Below are 21,148 nucleotides of genomic sequence, written 5' to 3'. Positions count from 1 at the left end.
TTTTTTTTTTTCTTTCGGTTTTTGGTATTTGGGTTACACTTGGCAGTGCTCAGGGGTTACTCCTGTCTCTACGCCCAGAAATCACTTCTGGCAGGCTCAGAGGACCATATGGGATGCCAGGATTTGAACTCACCATCCTTCTGCATGCAAGGCAAATGCCCTACCTCCATGCTATCTCTTTGACTTCAGGAAATTTTTTCTACTTTGGTTTCCAGAAGTATTTGCCACTTGGAGATGAGTTGGTTTTTTATTATTGTTGTTCTTTTTTATTTTGGGTCCACACCATCAGTGGTCAGATTATTCCTGGCTCTATGCGCAGGAATCACTCCTGGCAGACTCAGAGGACCCTATAGGATGCTGGGGATTAAACCTGGGTCAGCCATGTACAAGTACCCTTTCACTATCCTTTTACTCTGGCCCCAAGGTTTATATATTTTTATGTTTTTGTTGTTTGTTTTTGTTTTTGGGTCACATCCAGTGTCGCTCAGGGGTTACTCCTGGGTCTGTGCTAAGAAATCACCCCTGACAGGCACAAGGGACCATATGGGATGCAGGGACTCAAACCATTATCTGTCCTGTGTTGGTCTCGTACAAGACAAACCGCCTTACTGCTGTGTTATCACTCTGGCCCCTACGTTTTTTTTGTTTTTGGTTTTGGTTTTGGTTTTTGGGCCACACCCAGCATTGCTCAGGGGTTACTCCTGGCTGTCTGCTCAGAAATAGCTCCTGGCAGGCACCGGGGACCATATGGGACACCGGGATTCGAACAACCACCTTTGGTCCTGGATTGGCTGCTTGCAAGGCAACGCACTGTGCTATCTCTCCGGGCCCTGTTTTTGTTTTTTAATGTAGCAATTAGGAACATATTTTGCAGTTAGGAAACTGAAGTCCGTGTCCTAACTGACTCAGTAGAAGAGACCAATTACTTGCATCTAATGAATGTAAAAATGAACAGGAAGGACAGTGCAAAGGGCTGGAGCCCCACAACGGCAGCACAGGATCCTAATTCAAGCCCAGCAACCCAAGGCCTGAGCAAAAACATAAGACCCAATATCATTGCCTCATTGGAGTGCTGTGGTTTCATACCAGCACGGTGCATGTCAAATACTAAATATGCACATTGGTGTTTTCTAAAGATATCCCTTATTCAGTGTCACTATGAAAATATTAAATAAGAATTTAAAAATAAATCTGGGTTTCTACCATTCCATTTCTTGAAGAATTCACATTTTCTGTATTGGTTCTAGTTCTTAATCCTTAACAGCTACGTGCCCAGTGTTTTCTCAGAGGAAAGTGGGAAGATTCGATGTTACCCTATAGGGCTCATTCTGTTGAGAAGCCACAGATGGGTTCCTGAAGAATCGCAGCACCAAGTAAGATCCGGCTGGGTTTGCTGTGAGCACAGAGCAGGAACATCCCCCAAGCAGTGCTGCCAGGAGTGGCCCCGAGACACTCCCAATAAACACATATCAAGATCTCAAAAGTGTCCTGCCTGTCCCCTTTTAGTCCCAAGGGCTGAACACCTGCTCTGTGTGGGTCAGAAGCCTGTGCCTCAGGAGTGCTATTCAGCGCCAGGATAACTCCTGAACAAGGGACCCCTAACCCTTAAAAACTAAGGAAGTAATACATGCAGAAGAGAAACTCTGGGAGTGCGAGAGGCCACAGGAATGGTGTGAGGAGAGGATAGGACAGGAGTGTTGGCTGAGCCCAGACTACAGGAATGGTTTGAGGCAGGACAAACTTGATGACTGAACCTAAAATCAGTGTGAGGAAGTTAAGATTAGTTTTCTTCCTGAGCATGGAGGCTAAAGGCCGAGCAGAGACTGCCGTTGTGCTAGAGAGCCCCTGTGTGGCCTCTTGTATTCTCAGACAATTCCTTTCCATCCCTACTACAACTACAGTGATTCTAAATCTTATTGGCGGGACATCTCCGTGTTTGGGACAGAGAGATAATTAAGGGACGAAGTACTTGTCAGCACTTTTAGACCCCGGTTTCATCCTCAATGCCTTGCTTGGTCCCCGGAGCACTGCGGAGCATGCCCTAAACTCCCTCCTCAAAGGTTTCCCTTTCCCGTTGGCTATAGTGTAGAGAACAGCTCTTCAGACAGAGACTTGGATCCCATCTGTGGTGAGCTGGATTCTGTTTTACTGTGCATCAACTAGGAACTCACTTTGATTCTGTCTTTGCTAGAGTCGAGCTTCCCCCATGTGGTAAGTTGAGTCTTTGAGTCTCCTGGGGTCTGGCATTCTGGTTTCTTTTTTTTCTTTTTTTTTTTTTTTTTTTGGTTTTTGGGTCACACCCGGCATCACTCAGGGATTACTCCTGGCTCTATGCTCAGAAATCGCTCCTGGCAGGCTCGGGGGACCATATAGGATGCTGGAATTCGAACCATTGTCCTTCTGCATGCAAGGCAAATGCCCTATCTCCATGCTATCTCTCCGGCCTGATGGCATTCCGGTTTCTGGGTGGGTGGGAAATCACCCCCGGCATTGTATTTCCAACCCAGACCAGGTGAGCTGGGCTGAAGCAGGGTTGCATGCGTGTGAAATAATAAACCAAGCCAGTCAGGAAAGAATTATGGAGTCGAGTTGTCTTCTCACCTCATAGTCTGACTCCACCTGCTAAGCCAAAACTGAAACAACTTTTTATTTATTTATTTTATAATTATCTTTATTTAAACACCGTGATTACAAATATGATTATAGTTGTATGATTACAGCATGTAAAGAACACCCCCCCCTTCACCAGTGCAACATTCCCACCATCAATTTCCAAGATCTCCCTCCTCCCCACCCCTCCACACCTGTACTCGAGACAGGCTTTCTACTTCCCTCATTCATTCACATTGTTATGATTGTTTTCAGTGTAGTCATCTCTCCAACTGCACTCATCACTCTATGTGATGAGCTTCATGTCATGAGCTGCACCTACCAGCCCTCTTCTCTCTTGTCTCTGAGATACTGTTAAAAATGTCTTTCATTTTTCTTAAAACCCATAGATGAGTGAAACCATTCTGCCTCTTTCTCTCTCCCTCTGACTTACTTCACTCAGCATAATAGATTCTATGTACATCCATATATAGGAAAATTTTATGACTTCATCTCTCCTGATGGCTGCATAGTATTCCATTGTGTATATGTACCACAGTTTCTTTAGCCATGAAACAACTTTTTATTAACCAGTCGGTACAAATTCAGCCTGGAGAGGGAAGATTGAGTGAGATTTAGATAGACTTTTACATATCAAAGGGATAAGTGAAAAGGAAAGAGAAAGTTGAGGGAATGCCTTTGTTTTGGGTAAAAGCAGGCTGTAATAGAACATGTGGGCAGGTGAGCACAGGTATTGGTTCTGCTGGTGCTGCACAAGAACCCAGCCTAGTCAGTGTCTCCTCACACAAATGGCCTATTAGAACAACTCTCCTGGGGATCCACTCGGCAGCACAGAGTGGAGGGTGTTTGCCTTGCATGTGGCCAACCCGGGTTTGAGCCCCAGCAACCCAGATGGTCCCCCAAGCCCACCAGGAGTATTTTCTGAGCACAGAGACAGAAGTAACCCCTGTACACTGCCTGGTGTGGCCCCAAAACAAAAAACCTTCCTGCTTGAACAAAACCTAAAACCTGCCCATATCCCCTGCCCCAAGGGCCGCACTCTGGGTGATGCCTACAGGACTTGGTAGATTCTGTGAGCTGGCAGCCTTCTGTTCCATCACATGATAAGTAATTATTTCCTGAGTCAAAAATCACTTCTAAAATCGCCCTAAAGTGACTTGTCAATGCGCCGGTGCCATTTCACATGGTCCCATCAATGTCCCTGCAAGAGACAAACCATTAAGACACAGACTTTGCGCAGGGAACTGGAGTTGAATTCTTGGAAATCTGTCTGTTCTGGTGTGTGATGGTGGGGACAGACTGCAGCCCCTAGTCATCCTCGCATCCCAGCAAGCTTCTGTCCCCTCTCTCTCTGCCCTCATGTCATTGCTGCTCTGGGGAAAGGACAGCATGAGAAGGCACCAGACACTTCTGACTTAATAGATCCTGGAAGTAGAATTTCAAAGAGCATCTCTCCCCTCGACGGAGTGACTTGGGTAGAACATAATGAACTTCACCGCCTAGGTCTGCAAATAGAGGAAAGTTCCCGACATTTATCTACGATGGCAGGAGCCTGGCCCATGACCTCATTACAATCCATTAGACTATTTGAGGAAAAAAACAGCAAAACTTCCCCACTTATTGACAGGTAAAGTTATCCCAATCCATTTTGCATCGGCCAGAAAGAGGGTGAACTGTCCCCAAATGCATTTTAAAATTGGCAAATTCAACTTCCTGGTTCCTTTTTGGTCAAACAGAAATAGACAAAAAAGAGAAGTTATGACAGTGTTTTTAAAACTGATTAAAAATCATCTCCTACCTCATTTAGAAACATTACCAGGAGTTTCTTTTTGGTCCAGACAGTGGGCTCCTTTCTCTAGTCCCTGAGCCAACGAAATAGGATGAGACAACCCCCTACACACACATATGCCCCTCAGACTGGTTTAGGATCCCATTTTGCAAGGAAATAAAATATAATTTAGTCAATATTGGGATTATCTGAAATGAGTCACCTACCAATAGATGAATCATCCAAGAGGCAGAATGATAAAGCATCATGTTATAAATATTAATACCAGCAGAGACCTGCATTTACGGGCTCACTGGAAAATCTCCCCAGAAAACTGATGATCTTTTTGCTCACGCCCAGCAGTGCTTAGGGGCTCTATGCTTAGGTATGACCCCAGGCAGGACTTGGTGGGCACCATATTGCTGTACAGGGGATCCAACCAGGCCTGGACTGAAGTGGCCACATGCAAGACAAGTGCAAGGACTTTGGAGAAGAACATTTGTTCTTCTAGTGTCTTCGAGTTCAACTGCACTGTGGATGTGGGCTTAGGTATTTCAGCATGAGTCCTGCTGTCTGAGTGTCCTCTGCTCTTGAGTTAAGAAGCAGGTCAGGGACCCGGAGAGATAGCACAGAGGCGTTTGCCTTGCAAGCAGCTGATCCAGGACCTAAGGTGGTTGGTTCGAATCCCGGTGTCCCATATGGTCCCCTGTGCCTGTCAGGAGCTATTTCTGAGCAGACAGCCAGGAGTAATCCCACACACCGGGTGTGGCCCAAAAACCAAAACCAAAAAAAAAGCAGATCAGTGGAGCCAGAGAGATAGCACAGCGGTAGGGCATTTGCTTTGCATATAGCCGATCCAGGACAGACGGTGGTTCGAATCTGGCATCCCATATGGTTCCCTGTGCCTGCCAGGAGCGATTTCTGAGCACAGAGCCAGGAGTAATCCCTGATCGCTACCAGGTGTGACCCAAAAATTAAAAAATAAATGAAAAAAAAAAGAAGCAGGTCAATGTGTTTGGCTTCTTACTAGAACAATCTCACCCCCCCTACACACACACGAGAGGTAATAACTCTGTCTCGGGACCCTTGGGGGGTCCTAAGCAATGAAGTGGCCACATCTTCTCTCCTCGGGACTTATGAACAGTCCAGAACTTTAAGTAGATGATTCATTGCAACAAAGAATTGCCTCATAAAGGTGGCCCAAGGCTCTACCTGTATTTGCTGAAGCTCTGTTCTCCCCAGCAGGCTATAAGCCTGTGACCTGAATCCGGAAGCCCCACTAGGCTTTGGGATTTGGAATAAGTCTGTTCCCTCTTGGTTCTAGAGCTGTCAAGTTCGTTTCCTCATCTACAGAATGAAGGTGCCAAATGACTGGTCCCTTCTAGCTGAAAACTTTTTACTCATTCTGTGGATCTGCTCTGATCCAGATATCTTTATCTTGACAGATCAAAATTCATTTGTAATGAGCATTATTAATGGGATTCTATTGCATGTATGAGTTGGAGTTCCAGAACTCAATGACTTATGTATATCTCAATCTTTTAATCTGTCTCGAGGCCCCTAATAATTTTTTCCCACGAGGGGCAGGGGTCTCTTTCATAGGCTTTTCTAGTCTAGAATTTTAAGCTGCAAAGTCATGGAATTGTATAACCTCTCCTGTCATAGAACTCATTCATAGCTCAGCTTTTTCATGCAGTCATAGTTTTATAAAGACTGATTTGGAAAAAGTCATCTTATAGCAAGTCTGTAAAATTAAAAATGAGCTCATATATATTAAAAAGTGCATAAGAGGGCCTGGAGAGATAGCACAGCGGTGTTTGCCTTGCAAGTAGCCGATCCAGGACCAATGGTGGTTGGTTGGAATCCCTGTGTCCCATATGGTCCCCTGAGCCTGCCAGGAGCTATTTCTGAGCAGACAGCCAGGAGTGACCCTTGAGCACCGCTGGTTGTGGCCCAAAAACCAAAAAAAAAAAAAAAAAAAAAAAAAGTGCATAAGAAAGAATAGAGCATCTTTTCTTTGTTTTGCTCTATACTGTTTATAAGAAAGACACTTTGAAAGCTCTTGTTTGCTCAATACCACAAAGCACTAAGATAAATGAAGAAAATTATTATCTAGAAATAATTTCTGGGATCCTAGTTTTATTTGTGCTCTGAGAAGGCCTGCTTTATTTTCAAATCATGCCTTTTTTTCCATTGTGGTGTTACGTGTATTGATGTTTATCTGTTAAACCATCCTTGTATTCTGGAGATCAGTGATAATCAGTGATAACGACAATGATCAGTGACAATGATTTTCCTGATGTGTTGCTATAGACCTAATTTGCTATGTTTTAAAATGTATGTGTTTGTTGAGTCACCATGATCTACAAGTTGTTCCTAATACATTTGTTCTAGGCATTCAGTGTTCCAATCCCAGTCCCACCATTGCTGTGACTTTCCCTCCACCAGTGACCCCATTTTCCCTGCCCCCTTCTACCCCAGACGGTCTGTCCCCTTAGCAGACACAAAACAAATTGACTTCATAATATTCACTCCAGGAAAACTTAGAAGAATAATCTTCAGTGAAATTTGTAAAGATTTCTGCTGTGTGTTCATCAGAGTTATCGCTCTGTGGTTTTCTTTGTTGTGTCCGGCTTTTTCCAGTTTGGGGGCTAAAGTGACACTGTCCTCGTGGAATTTATCATCTGTCTATATGGGAAAAGTTTGAGCATGATATGTTAATATGTATTAGTCAATCACTAGTATTTATATTTTAGCTTTATGCCTATATGTTTGCATTTATTTACAATTTTAAGTTAAATCTAGATGAATTCCGTGTTTTTTTGTTTTGTGATTGCTATACAAGATTATGCTTCCTCATTTGAAGTATTGTCTTAGTCGGTCTCATGCTGTCACTTTTACATTTCGCCCCAATAAACTGGATCTGTAAGGTGAACTTACATTTGTAAAGAGAACTTCATTTGATCTTATTTCCCAGAATAATTTTCCCTTTCCTTTAGCCTAAAGATTCTGTCTTGCTTCCTTATAAAATTCTTTGTTACTTATATGTCTATAATACTTGCCAAAATAGGGCTCAGACCCATTTATTATAATTTATTTTCAGAATATTCTTAACCTTTTCTATCTGGTTTGTTTGGTTTTCATAAATATTAAAATCAGTGACTCATACCATTTTATGAAGAAGAAAAAGTGAGAAGAAAAATTTAATTTACATAGGAGTATTAAAAATTGATTTGAGAAATCACATTGTCTTTCTTATCAAGAAATGTGTTGGGAGTTTTTCCATTTCTTAAATCTTTTTTTTTTTTTTTTTTTTTTTGGTTTTTGGGCCACACCCGGTGACACTCAGGAATTACTCCTGGCTATGCGCTCAGAAGTCGCTCCTGGCTTGGGGGACCATATGGGACGCCGGGGGATCAAACTGCGGTCCGTTCTAGGCTAGCGCTGGCAAGGCTACCTTACCTCTAGCGCCACCGCACCAGCCCCTTCTTAAATCATTTTTACACCTATCAGTAAACTGAGTAAAATTTAGTATTTTACATAGCAAGTCATCTTCTACATGGAAATGCTGGAATATTCTTGTTTTATGTACTGCCCAACCAGTTGATTATTTCTTTTTTTTTTTTTTTTTTTGTGGTTTTTGGGTCACACCTGGCAGTGCTCAGGGGTTTTTCCTGGCTCCGTGCTCAGAAATTGCTCCTGGCAGGCACAGGGGACCAGATGGGACACTGGGATTCGAACCGATGACCTTCTGCATGAAAGGTAAATGCCTTACCTCCATGCTATCTCTCCAGCCCCCAGTTGATTATTTCTAAGCCATGCTCTTTATTTATTAGCTTTTTCTATGCGAATAATAATTTTGTGGCTTTACTTTTCAGTTTGTTTTTTTCTTCAGATTTTTTGTTGTTGTTTTTGTTTTTGGTCACACTCGGCAGCACTCAGGGGTTACTTCTGGCTCTATGCTCAGAAATCACTCCTGGCAGGCTCAGAGGACCATATGGGATGCCAGAATTCAAACCACTGTCCTTCTTCATGAAAGGCAAACAAATGCCCTACCTCCTTGCTATCTCTCTGGCCCCTTCAGTTTTGTTTTTTAATTCTATCTTGTATTTTCAGAATCACGAGGAACTATAGAAAGAGGAAAAACTTGTATTGGGGACTGTGGGTGCTGCCTTGTTTTTTTATTTAATGGGGCTCCTACTCAAATTTGACCTTTGTTTGCAGTTATTTGCTTTCATAAATTGGGGTTGAGGGGCACATCCAGCAGTGCAGGGATGGGGGTTGCTCCTGACAGTGTTGGAGGACCTTGTGGGATGCTGGGAAAAAGCACAGGTGAATATACCATCCTTGGCTTCTATGATATCAAGAAAGTAGTAATCTTGGACAAGTATCGTGCTCACCTTGCATGTTTGAGACTCCCTGGTTCTATCCCAGCACACCTTTTAAAACAAGAAAAACTCTTGTTGTTGTTGTTGTTTGTTTGGGGGCCAAAACTGGTGGTGCTCAGGGGTTACTCATGGCTCTGCACTGAGGAATCACTCCTGGCATACTCAGGGTTCGTCCTGAGTCACTCTATAGTTGTGCTATCTCTCCAGCCCACAAGGAAAACTTTTTTTTTTTAATTGGGTCACACCCAGCAGCACTCTGGTTACTCCTGGCTCTATGTTCAGAAATCACTCCTGGCAGGCTTGGGGGACAATATGGGATGCTGGGATTTGAACCACCATCCTTCTAAATGCAAGGCAAATGCCCTACCTCCATGCTATTTCTCCGGCCCCCACAAGGAAAACTTAAAAAAAATATCAATAAAACCTTTTGTTTTTGTTTTTGGCCACACCCGGTGACGCTCAGGGGTTACTCCTGGCTATATGTTCAGAAATTGCCCCTGGCTTGAGGGACCATATGGGAAGCTGGGGGATTGAACTGCAGTTCATCCTAGGCTAGTGTGGACAAGGCAGACACACTATTTATTGCTCCAGCCCCTCAATAAAACTTTTAAATGGCAGCTTATTATGAGAGTTTTTTTATGAAGGAGAATGTCAAACATGGTTTTTTTTTTTTCCAAGTTTATAGTTGGAAGACCAGAGATTATACAGCACATACAGCACTTTGCATTGCACACGGTTTACCCAGGTGTGATCCCCAGTACCACAAAGGGTTCCCAGAGCACAGAGCCAGGAGTGATTCTGTACACAGAGCCAAGAGTGAGCCCTGAGCGCAGAGCGAGCAGTAAGCCTTAAACACAGAACGAGGAGTAAACCCTGAGCACTGCCAGGTGTGGCCCCAAACAGAAAAGAAAAACAATTTAGCATTCATTTTGCAATAGAGATGAAAGGATTTAAGTCAAATTCTTTATCAATTGACCGGACCAGAGGAAGGGAGCCTTACTGCACTCCACACCTCCTAACCGTCCAGCCCCGCCTCTTTCGGTTCTTTCTCTCCAGTGATGTCCAGGCCACCAGCTGTGATACCACCTGACCCTTCTCTTGTTCTTTCTGTGCTCCTCCGAGCACTCACTTCCCAGGACCAGTGTGGTGCATTTCCTCTCTGTGGATAGTGCAGAGGGTCACTGTGTCTACAGCACAGAGGCCAAGTACTGGGCCTGATTGTCACTAGCCTTGGTTCCTTCCCACTTTCTCGTTAGACTTAGGTTCCCGGTGACCTCTCTATTCCCCCAATTATATCTCCCAGGACCCACTTTTCCCTCACACCAAGGTCTGAAGTTCCCCAACAAGGATGATGAGGGGTGCAAATTGTGCTCGGCCCGATACACTTCCCTCTGGCCTGGCTGCTGGGGGTGTTTTCAGGTCTGACTAGTGAGATGGGTTCTACATTACAGATATCACAGAGCCATTGGCAATCCAGGACACTTATTTTGAGCTCCAAAAATGTGGGCAGGTTCAGGGGTGTCTTCTGGAGATCTCATCTGCACTGAGGCCCAGGAAAAGCTGCTCCTTCCCATGACTTAATCACTGACCTAGAGACAGTCCATCTTTGTCTTTTCTCTGTTCCCTGTGACACAAAAGGAAAAAGTTTTCTGGCCATGATTTGATGGACTTTAGTATTATATTGAAATGAAGGCACTTCAAGGACATTTCCCTTTGTCGCTTGCTTACAGTTTCTCATCTTGTGGAAATTATTTTGCCACTTTTCATTTGAATTTTTGGCTGTCATTGCCTGACAAAGTGATCGCTTGGTTCCTTTCTACAAGGACATTCTCTGACCCCTCAGCTGACTCTAAAGTGGGATACACTTGGGATTCATCTTCTCACTCTTCTTTTTTTTTTTTTTTTTTTTTTTGGTTTTTGGGCCACACCCGGTAACGCTCAGGGGTTACTCCTGGCTATGTGCTCAGAAGTTGCTCCTGGCTTGGGGGACCATATGGGACACCGGGGATCGAACCGCGGTCCGTCCAAGGCTAGCGCAGGCAAGGCAGGCACTTTACCTTTAGCGCCACCGCCCGGCTCACTCTTCTTAACTACCTTTTTGTTTTTTTTTGTTTTGTTTTGTTTTGTTTTTGGGCCACACCCTGTGATGCTCAGGGGTTACTCCTGGCTATGCGCTCAGAAGTTGCTCCTGGCTTCTTGGGGGACCATATGGGATGCCGGGGGATCAAACCGCGGTCCGTCCTAGGCTAGCGCAGGCAAGGCAGGCACCTTACCTCCAGCGCCACCGCCCGGCCCCTACCTTTTTGTTTCTGTTGATATTTCTGTCCTCATTTTTGTCTTTATAAAAAAAAAAAAAAACATTCTAAGTGGAGGGGCCAGAGAGAAAGCATGGAAGTAAGGCATTTGTCTTGCATGCAGGAGAATGGTGGTTCGAATCCTGGCATCCCATATGATCCCCCAAGCCTGCCAGCAGCGATTTCTGAGTGTAGAGCCAGGAGTAACCCTTAGTGCTGCCGGGTGTGACCCAAAAAAAAACAAAACAAAACAAAATTCTAAGTGTAGCCAAAGCAATAACATAGTGGGGAGCGCGTTTGCCTACTCATGGCTGACCTGGTTCAATCCCTGGCATCCCATAGAGTCTCTCCCCCCCCACCCCCAAGCTTGCCAGGAGTAATTTCTGAGCTCAATTGGGTGTGACTCCAAAGTACCACAGCAAATCCTGTGTTGAGGGGCTGGAGAGATAGCACAGCAATAGGGCGTTTATCTTGCATGCAGCTGATTCAGGACCATTGATGGTTTGAATCCCAGCATCCCATATGGTACCTATGCCTGCCAGGAGCGGTTCCTGAGCACAGAGCCAGGAGTAATCCCTGAGCTCCACTCAACACTGTCTTAGGCCCCAAATCATGCAGCGCTGGGAGTGACCATGTGTGAAGTGGGGAGATTTGAGTCTTTCATCTTGATTGATGTTCATGGCTTCCCCTAAGGACGTGACTACAACCCCCATTTCTGTCTTCCATTTGCTTCTTCCTACATCCACTGATTAAGTCACTGTTCTGCATTGCTCTTCTGCTCCAGTCCTGTGGCCTGGCTTGTGCTAAGTGGGGGTCCTTGGTTCCCTCCTCTGTATCCTGGGAAAAATGATTCTGGAAATTGGAGCTGCATTAAATTCAGATCGATACCGTGACGTGACACTGAGTGACCGTGCCTTAGGAAAGGTCCAATTGTTAGGAGGCAGCAGCACTGAAGTCTGGGACCTGGTGCTGGGCCTTGAGGAAACATTGATCCCCTGAGTTTCTTAGGGGGCCATTTCTACCTGTGCAGAAAGGCAGGATGGGGCCACTCCCTGCATAGATGAGTTGTGCTAGATTTGGAATGGGGCCACTTTCTCATCTTCACTTTCCCAGTGCAAAGCACCCCCAAAACTTGGGACTCACGACTGATAGCAAAGTCACCTTCTAGAGCACCGTGAGGTCTGGTAACGGGGAAGGGGAGTTCAATACAGGTCAGTCCTGATGCACTATTTCTTGGAAGAAATACCTGCTCATCTAATGGGTGGGGAAGGGCAGAGGAAAAGGGCCAACTTTTCTTCCTCCTAGAGTCCCCATCCAATATCCCTTGTTTTCTGCACTCTGCGTCCTCTGTTCATGGACAGGAGGAGTCTTCCTGTTCCATAATGACATTTCTGCATCGCATTATTCTGCTTCTGTCGGAATTCATCACAGACATTACTCCAGCTGACCTTCCTTCCTGGCCCTTCCATTAAGAGCTGTGCAGCATAGATAGCCATGTCTGCTCCCCTCTGCTGGGTCATCAGGTAGATTTTGCCACTGTGAGTGATGTGACATGCACAGTGACCCCGCATTGGTCCATACCAGAATGTCCACTCATATCTTTGGGCCAGTAACTTTGCTGCCCAGGACTCTGGTGAAGCACAATGGTGACCAGACCTGGGCAATCCTGCACCATAGCCACTCGTTAATTTTGTTATGTGTTATTTTTTTCTCAGTTATTTTTTCACTCGGTAGTAGCTATTTTCACTTGCCTCTGCTAAGGCTCAATCAAATGAAAACATCACTTCCTGGGCCAGTAGGGAGAACATTTGTCTTGAGGCCTGGCTTTGAATTGTTTGTTTGTTTGTTTGTTTGTTTTTGGTCACTCCCAGCAATGCTCAGAGGTTACTCCTGGCTCTGGGCTCAGAAATCACTCCTGGCAGGCACAGGGGACCATATGGGATGCCGAGATTCAAACCACCTGGATTGTACAAGGCAAACGCCCCACCACTGTGCTATCTCTCTGGTCCTGAGGCCTGGCTTTGATCATGGCTCTGTAAAGTCATTTCCTGTCACATATTGCTCTTTCAAATGGCCACAGTTCAGAACAATGCATGGTTCCCACTTGGGACAGCACAGAGGGACTGTTTCTACCACCGCCACCACCCTGGCGCCTGGATCAGATGCTGTAATGCTGCACAGCATAGGAAGGACTTTATTTTTCTCCTTTCTTGAGAATGTATGTTATCACTTTCCTTAAAAAAAAAAAAATCAAATTTATGTCTTAATTGGTTGCCTCTGCAGTTACTTCAATGAGAACCAGTATCCAGATGAAGCAAAGAGAGAAGAAATCGCCAATGCCTGCAATGCTGTTATACAGAAACCAGGTAAGGGACCACTGCTGGCTTTCTCTAGGGAGAAGGAGAAAGGGAGGGAGAAAGAAAAGGAGAAAAGGAGAGGGTGAGAGAGGGCAGGGGAGTGGAGAGATCTGGCATGCGGTGTGCCTGGCTTTGACTTCTGCTACTACATGGTCCTCCACCCCTCCACAGGAGGTAATTCCCTGGCACTGCTGGTATGACCCTCCCCATAAAATGCAAATAATTTTTAAAAATTGAGAGAGTGAAAATTAAAGGTAGGAGGCCTTCAATAAATTTATTTTCCTTAAGAATGTAGTGTTGGGCCCGGAGAGATAGCACAGAGGTGTTTGCCTTGCAAGCAGCCGATCCAGGACCAAAGGTGGTTGGTTCGAATCCCGGTGTCCCATATGGTCCTCCGTGCCTGCCAGGAGCTATTTCTGAGCAGACAGCCAGGAGTAACCCCTGAGCAATGCCGGGTGTGACCCAAAAACCAAAAAAAAAAAAAAAAAAAAAAAGAATGTAGTGTTTTTTAAAATCCAAAATGATAGTATCAACCAAAAACAATTGGACTGAAGAAATAGTAGAGTAAGGCACTTGCCTTGCATATATCGGGCCCAGGCTCCATCCCTGGCATCACATATGGTCCTCAGAGCACCTCCAGGAATGATCCCTGGCCATAGAGCCAGGAGGAAGCCCTGAGCTTAGTCAAGGATCTCTCAAAACTCCCCCTCCAAAAAATGAAATCACATTTGAGAGGCCAGGGAGATAGCTCCAAGACTGGGCCCCACAACAGTGTCCCTCACATCAAAATAAAGGTCACTTTTAACAGCAGAGAAGAAGAAATCTAAAATGCAGCTGAACAAATAGTGTGTGAGCCAGCAGAGTTGCAGTCAATACTATCACCTGAGTCTCCTCTGGCCTTGGAGAAAAACTGGTCAATGCCCTGTGGCTCAAGAGAACAGGAAGTGCATTTTAGTGGGTAAAGTCAACTTGATGTCAACATTTCTCTAGGATGACATTAATGAAATGGCCCTTTCTCACACTGTCTTTACTCCCACACAGCCAAGTCTTGAGCCCTGGAATATTAAAATATATCATGTGGCTTTCTGAATCGAAGCCTTACCATGTTTATTGCAATTTGTACATTTATGTATGTGGTTTTCAATAATATTTGAGTATCCGAAGTGCTAGGTGATAGTGCTTTAAAAAAAAGAAAAATATTCTGGGGGAAAAAAATGTAGTCCCAAGAAGTTTAATAAAGAAGAATATCTTGCTTTAAACTAGCTTGATACAGGGCTGGAGAGATAGTACAATGGCAAGGCATAGCCTTGCACATGCCCCACCTGGGACAGATCCAGGTTCAATCTGCAGCATCCCATATGGTTCACCGAGCCTGCCAGGAGAGATTTCTATGCATAGAGCGAGGAATAACCGCTGAGCACCACTGTGTGACCCAAAAACAAAAAAACAAAGTAGTCTGATATGGGGGCTGGAGCAATAGCTCAATGGATAGGGAGGGCATTTGCCTTGCACATGGCTTGATCCCGGTTCAATCCCTGATATTTTATATGGTCCCTCAAGCCTGCCAGGAGTAATGCTTGAGTGCCACTGGGTGAGGCCCAAAAACCAAAAAACAGGCACAAACTAGCTTGATATAAATGGTGGCAATTATATTGCATGTTTCCACAGGCAAAAAACTCTCCGATCTAGAACGAGTAACTTCCCTGAAGGTCTATAACTGGTTCGCCAACAGGCGGAAGGAGATCAAGAGGAGAGCAAACATTGGTAATGTATCGCGAGGCCGCTTATTTGAGGGGGACTTGGCATGATGTCATAGATTGAATGCTGACTCTGTAACCCCAACCAGAACTGCCCTTGAGTTTTTTCTTTTTTCTTTTTTTTTTTTGTATTTTTTGGTTTTGGTTTTGGGGCCACCCCTTGTGACACTCCGGGGTTACTTCTGGCTATGTGCTCAGAAATCGCTCCTGGCTTGGGGGACTATATAGAATGCCGGGGGATCAAACCGTGGTTCATCCTAGGTTAGCACATGCAAGACAAATGCCCTACTGCTGTGCCACCACTCGAGCTCCACCTTGAGTTTTTACTTCACTGTCATTTTAGTTCCCTAAAGTCAGCAAGCTTTACACTATTCATGTTGCAGTACAGGTTATACCCAAAGCTCCTCTGTTGTCCTGCTTTAGCTATAGAACTGACGTGTTGTCCTGTGGGAGGGCCCCGAGGGGGAGTCAGTCCTTTGCTGTGGGTTTTCTTACTGTCAAACCATGATGGAGATGGTGAGGAACATTGATGAGACAGATTGGAATGAAAGGGCCTTTGAATAGATTAGAAATACAGCCAAAAATCAAGATGTTTAAATAAAGAAAAAAAAAAAAAAGAAATACAGCCAAAGAGGGTTGGAACAATAGCACAGTGGATAAGGTGCTTGCCTTGCACACGGCTGACCTTAGGTTCTATCCCTGACACCCTATATGGTCCACTGAGCCTGCTAGAAGCGATTCCTGGGCACAGAGCCATGAGTCAGCTTTGCACAACTCTAGGCGTAGCCCAAAAAGACAAAACAACGGCAAAAAATATATATATATAGGAAACAAAAGACCTTTTATATTTTGAAAAAGCATTTAAGAAACGTGAATTGGCGGGCTTGAGATGGGGGATTAGTTTTGAACTTTGAACACTGTTTTATATCTCTGATTCATGCCAACCCTGACATGCTTCCTCAATCCCCCAGCCAGGAGGACCCTTGACTTAATTGATATTTATGACAGCCAGGTCCAATGGGCCACTCGAAACGCAAGATGGACTCTGATCCAAAGCAGCTGTGGTGCCTTTGAGTCCCTCTACCACCTGCATTGGAAAGAAAGAAAATACATGGGATGGAGGAAGGCAGGACAGTGGTTGAGACCTCTGTCTTGGTTTGCCTCTAGTCCTGGAGAATACCCCCCTCCCCCGCAAAACAAACAAACAAACAAAACCAGCGGCAGGGCAGTTGGTAGGGAATTGTGGATGGTATTCCTGAGTCTCCGAAACACCTTTGGAGAGTGGGCCCGCAAAGAAAGAAATGAAAATGTAGAGGAATCTTGGTTCTTGCTTTGTTCTGTCCCAGTTTGTGCCACACAGTCACTGCTGTGGTGGGAAACTTGTGAACCGCCTGTGGCAGGTGACTTGGGCCCTGTCTGCTTTTCCGGAAGCAGTAGCGGTCTTGGGGGGCGCGGCCACCACGCCACTGTGGCGGGTGACTTAGGGCCCATCTGCTTTTCTCGAAGAAGCAGCAATCCTGGAGAGCCACGGTATCGACGTGCAGAGCCCCGGCGGCCATTCCAACAGCGACGACGTGGACGGCAACGACTACTCGGAGCAGGTGAGGCGACGCCTTTTGCTGTTTGGGCCAAGCAAGGGGAGCTGCCCAGACCTTCGTTGTCACGGGGTGGGGGGATGTGGGTGACCACAGGGCTGCTGCCTCTTACCCCCATGGATTTATTGCCCCACCACAGGATGCTTGGCAAGTGCGCCCTGGGGAGGAGGAGGAGGGACGCAGCTCAGAGGGAGGCAGAGAAGCAGAGAAGGTAGAAGAAGAGAGGAGGCCCTGACCCAGACAAGCAGGTTCCACCCTCACCGCGCACGCACCCCACACGCGCAGGGCCCGCCCCGGGCACATGCCCTGTTCCCCCTCTCCCATGCACGTCTCCTCCTCCAGGGCACCGCCTGCACTGCTTGGGGGAGACTTGCTCACCTGGCAGCCACTGGATGGGATAATTCCACAGCTCAGCGGGGGTGGGAGGCATGGCTGTTTTTCTTTTGTTTTGGCCACATCTATGCTCAAGGGGTTACTCCTGGCTCTGTGCTCAGAATCATTTCTGGCAGGCTTGAAGGACCCTACGGAATGCTGGGAATCGAACCCAGGTTGGCCATATGCAGGGCAAATGCCTTATCACTGTGGTATCACTCGGCCCCCATTTTGTTCTTTTTTTGGGGCCACACCTGGCAGCACTCAAATTGCTCCTGGCTCTCTGCTCAGAAATCACTCCTGGCATGCTTGGGGGACCATATGGGATGCTGGGAATCACACTTAGGCCTGTCTTAGGTTGGCCACATGCAAGGCACATGCCCTACCGCTGTGCTATCTCTCCATACCCCTCCCCGTTTTGTTCCCTTCGCACCTGCTTATCAGGAAATCTAGAGTCAGATTTTGGTCTGTGCCCCCCAGCAAGAAAGGACCAGGACTAACCTTCATCGTGGGGTCATATTCTTGGCCACTGGGTCAGAATGATCATACAACAGGGACAGCTGCCTGGCATGCAGCTGATACAGTTTTGATCCTCGGCGTTCTGTGTGTACCTCTGAGCACAGCAAAGAATGATCCCTGAGCACAAAACCAGGAGTAACCTCTGAGCACTGCTGGCTATAACAAAAACAAAACAAAATAAATATAATTGGGGGGGGGGCGACACCCAACAGCACTCAAGGATTACTCCTGGCTTTAAGCTCATAAATTGCTCCTGGAAGGTTCAGGAGACCATATGGGATAACAGGAATCAAACCCAGGCTTGTCCTGGTCAGCCACAGCAAGGCAGACTCCCTACTGCTGTGCTATTGCTCCAGCCACAATAAATATAATTCTTAAAAAAAAAAAATAATTTTGAGCCACAATAAAAACAATTTTTAAGGAGCAGAGAACTAGTGCAGGGGTGAAGGCTCCTGTTTGATCCCTGGCACCACATCTGGTTCCTGAGTACCACCAATAGAGCCCACCCCCTCCCGGCACCCCAATTTTAAATGGTTTTTTTAATCCTTTTTTAGTGCCCTTTTTGGATACTAAAAATACCAATGGAGTCTCTGGATTTATCTCTATTCAGTGTCTGTTTAAATACACGTCACCTCTCCTCTGTCATGAGTCCCCTTCCCCTCTCTCCTGTATGCTCCCTCCACCCTTCTGCGTGTCCCCACCCCCCGAAAGTCAGCATGTTCCCCCACCCTACTTTGAGCTGGATGGACCTTGTCAGCACACTGAGCCCCAGTGTTTCTCTGTTCCTGCACCTCTAGGACGACAGTACTAGCCATAGCGACCACCAAGACCCCATCTCCTTGGCGGTGGAAATGGCGGCAGTCAACCACACCATCTTGGCCTTGGCCCGGCAAGGAGCCAACGAGATCAAGACAGAGGCCCTGGACGACGACTGAGGCAGGAGGGCGGAGCCCGGGAAATTGCCGTAGTGTAGATGTAGCACCTTAGCAGATTCCCCCCTCCTTCACACGTGTTCTTCCAGTATAACCTGCAGTTTCTTGTATGTCAGTTAGCCGTTAGGGCCTTGTTCTGTGAAGCTGGCATGGTGCCCTCAAGCCTTTGCATATTCTCTCAGTATTAACCCCCCAGTACATGATATCCAACCAACCCACCAACCAGCCAACCTAACAACCAACCAACCAACCAACCAACCATCCCACCAACCAACCAAACTGCCAACCAACCCGCCAGACAACCAATCCACCCACCCACCGCCCACCGGACTGCCCTCTCCCGGCCCCTCAAGGCCATAGGATTGTTCTGCTCTGTTCTTAGCATTCCAAGGAAGTGCTTCCAGGTAGGTGAGGTCTTGCCCTCATTCTCCACTCTTTGTAGGCTCTGTGTGAAACCGTGGGTACCCATGGATGGTCGAAACACTAGTCAGACTCTCTTCCTCCCCCAAGACTCGACAGGCTCCAAGCTGAGGTAGCGTGGCCCAGCCTGGCCAACAGATACCCTGAGGGCCAGGGAGCCTTGAGTGCAGCTGCAGGAAGCCGGTGCCTCTCTCCACCCTGTTTCTCTGATGGCCCCTCGCGCCATCTTGTGACTGAGTTGGTCAGATAACTGCCTTGGAAAAAGTCGATGGGACCGTGGTGGGAAAACAGCAAACGGAAGTGACAAAAACATGAAAACTGCCCCCCGAGGCCCCCCCCCCCCCGAAACAAAACCCAGCTTGAGCAGCATCGGAGCCAAAGGAGTCTGGTGTCCAGGGCAGAGCCGCGCTGGGCCCAGTGAGGCTCCATCTCTGGGTCCCTGAAGCTGCCCCAGCCACCGGGCTCATTGGCCCCCAGCACACTGTGAAGACAGATGAGCAGGTAAAGCCACGGCGGGTCCGCAAGCTGCCACAGGGCGGCGCCATTGAGCGATTGGGTTTCTCCTCCATCCTTCAGAGGTCTGGACCGTTCTCTTGCTACCGGCAAGTTATTTAATAATTGGAAGCCATATTGATAATAGATGATGTGGTCGCCCAGTGCAGCATAACCTCTTTTCAGCGGCAGTAACTAATGTTTTCCCTTGATCACATATGTAGCACTTTTGTTACTTTGGAAAAATATTTATATTTGATAAATCTTTTTTCCTTTTCCTTTTTATTTTTTTCTTTGTGTTTTGAGAACTCGGAAATACCAAACAGCGAACTTGTGTTGCAAAGTCACCCTGTCCCAGTAGCAAAATGATGAACTCTTCATGCATCCAAGAAAATACAATCTCTGGGCCTCGCGTGACGGGCAGGGGTGGCACTGAGTCGGTGACACTCTGGCCTGGGTGGGCCTCTCTCCTGCCTATGCAGCTAGGAGCCTGGTGCACAGGAGAGCATGGAGGTGGCCGCAGACCTGGCCTCAGTCTGTACCTGTTATCCGAGCAGAGTTTGGGGAATCGCAGGGAGGTACCATCCCATTCCTTCTCTTCATACCCCAAATGTGTTTGATGTGAAATCCTCGTAGGAATTCGATCTTCCATCGGGTTCTTATCCCATCCTTGCGCGGGGCCAGGGCGGTATGGGCCGTGGGGCCAAGGAAGGCTCTACACGCTCTGCTCCGTGGATTTTGGTGGGGGGGACTTACCGCCCCTCTTCTCTCTACTATATTACTTGAACCAACCAATTCAAGGGGAGCACTTGTTATTCTCAGGAATGACCCCTGCTCATTTCCTTTCTTGGTGTGTGTTTGGCTTCTTTTTTTTTTTCTTTCACATTTTTTTATTTCAATTAGAGTGTCTTTTTCCTTTTTTTTTTTTTTTTAACATGGCTTAGCAGACATGTAACATTGGATCTTTCTTTCTGTTGCGGTTGAATTTTATCAGCTTCTCTGTGGAATCAAAAGTAGAAAGAAAGAAAAAAATCAACAACAAACAAACAAAAAAAAAAAACCCCACAGTGTGACAAGCCACATCCATGATGTATTGTGCGGAGATTATTATAATTGATAGCTTCTTTCGGGTGGGATTGCTGCCTCATTTGTTCTCACTGGTCTTTTGAAAGACTGTTAGAAACAGCTGCAGTTTCTAAAGGGATGGAGGATCATTGTCAGAGGAGGTTCGTTGTTTTGAAGACCTTGGAGGAAGCAGCTTCAGAGAATAAAGGGGCGCAGGGAGGCGAGGCCAGAGAGAAAAAGAAGCACCTTGTGCACTCAGGTTGGGGGGCAGACTGAGGAAGGAACCACTGCCTTAGTAGAACCTTTTGCTTTCTCGCCAATAAGAAATTCCTTCTTTTTTGGGCGGGAGAGCTGGACATTTAAGCTCTTGGTTTTCTGCCTGACCCCGGTTCAGCCCTGGGTGCTTCCATAGGACACAGGAAATTCCTCTGTCTAACCTGAGTTTCTGTGGTTGGTGGATACTGTTTTACCCATTCCGGAGCTGGTGTTAGCTGGTCTGGGCTCACCCCCACCCCCATATATGTCAGCGGGGTGTGGGCACCTCTTTCCTCGCTTTGTTGTGCTTCTTGCTCCAGGCCC

General features: G+C 46.5%; 1 protein-coding gene across 3 annotated transcripts in view; it reads left to right on the top strand.

The window, feature by feature from the left end:
- The window catches only part of HMBOX1 (homeobox containing 1), a 165,199-nt gene extending 145,417 nt beyond the window's left edge, over positions 1-19,782 (top strand). The window contains exons 7-11 of one of the 3 annotated variants that reach the window (XM_049771120.1): positions 13,344-13,426; positions 15,086-15,181; positions 16,681-16,775; positions 16,909-16,980; positions 18,458-19,782. In XM_049771120.1, the coding sequence (XP_049627077.1) occupies positions 13,344-13,426; positions 15,086-15,181; positions 16,681-16,775; positions 16,909-16,980; positions 18,458-18,595 (484 nt within the window). In that variant the 3' untranslated portion in view covers positions 18,596-19,782. The remainder of the gene's footprint in view (positions 1-13,343; positions 13,427-15,085; positions 15,182-16,680; positions 16,776-16,908; positions 16,981-18,457) is intronic. The other 2 variants (XM_049771122.1, XM_049771121.1) reach the window with 2 other exon arrangements.
- Positions 19,783-21,148: the final 1,366 nt, after the last annotated feature.

This window comes from Suncus etruscus, chromosome 4, assembly GCF_024139225.1.
Source record: "Suncus etruscus isolate mSunEtr1 chromosome 4, mSunEtr1.pri.cur, whole genome shotgun sequence".
Lineage (NCBI taxonomy): Eukaryota > Metazoa > Chordata > Mammalia > Eulipotyphla > Soricidae > Suncus > Suncus etruscus.
Note: the sequence above shows the minus strand (reverse complement) of the source record. Positions and strands in the feature narration are given on the sequence as shown.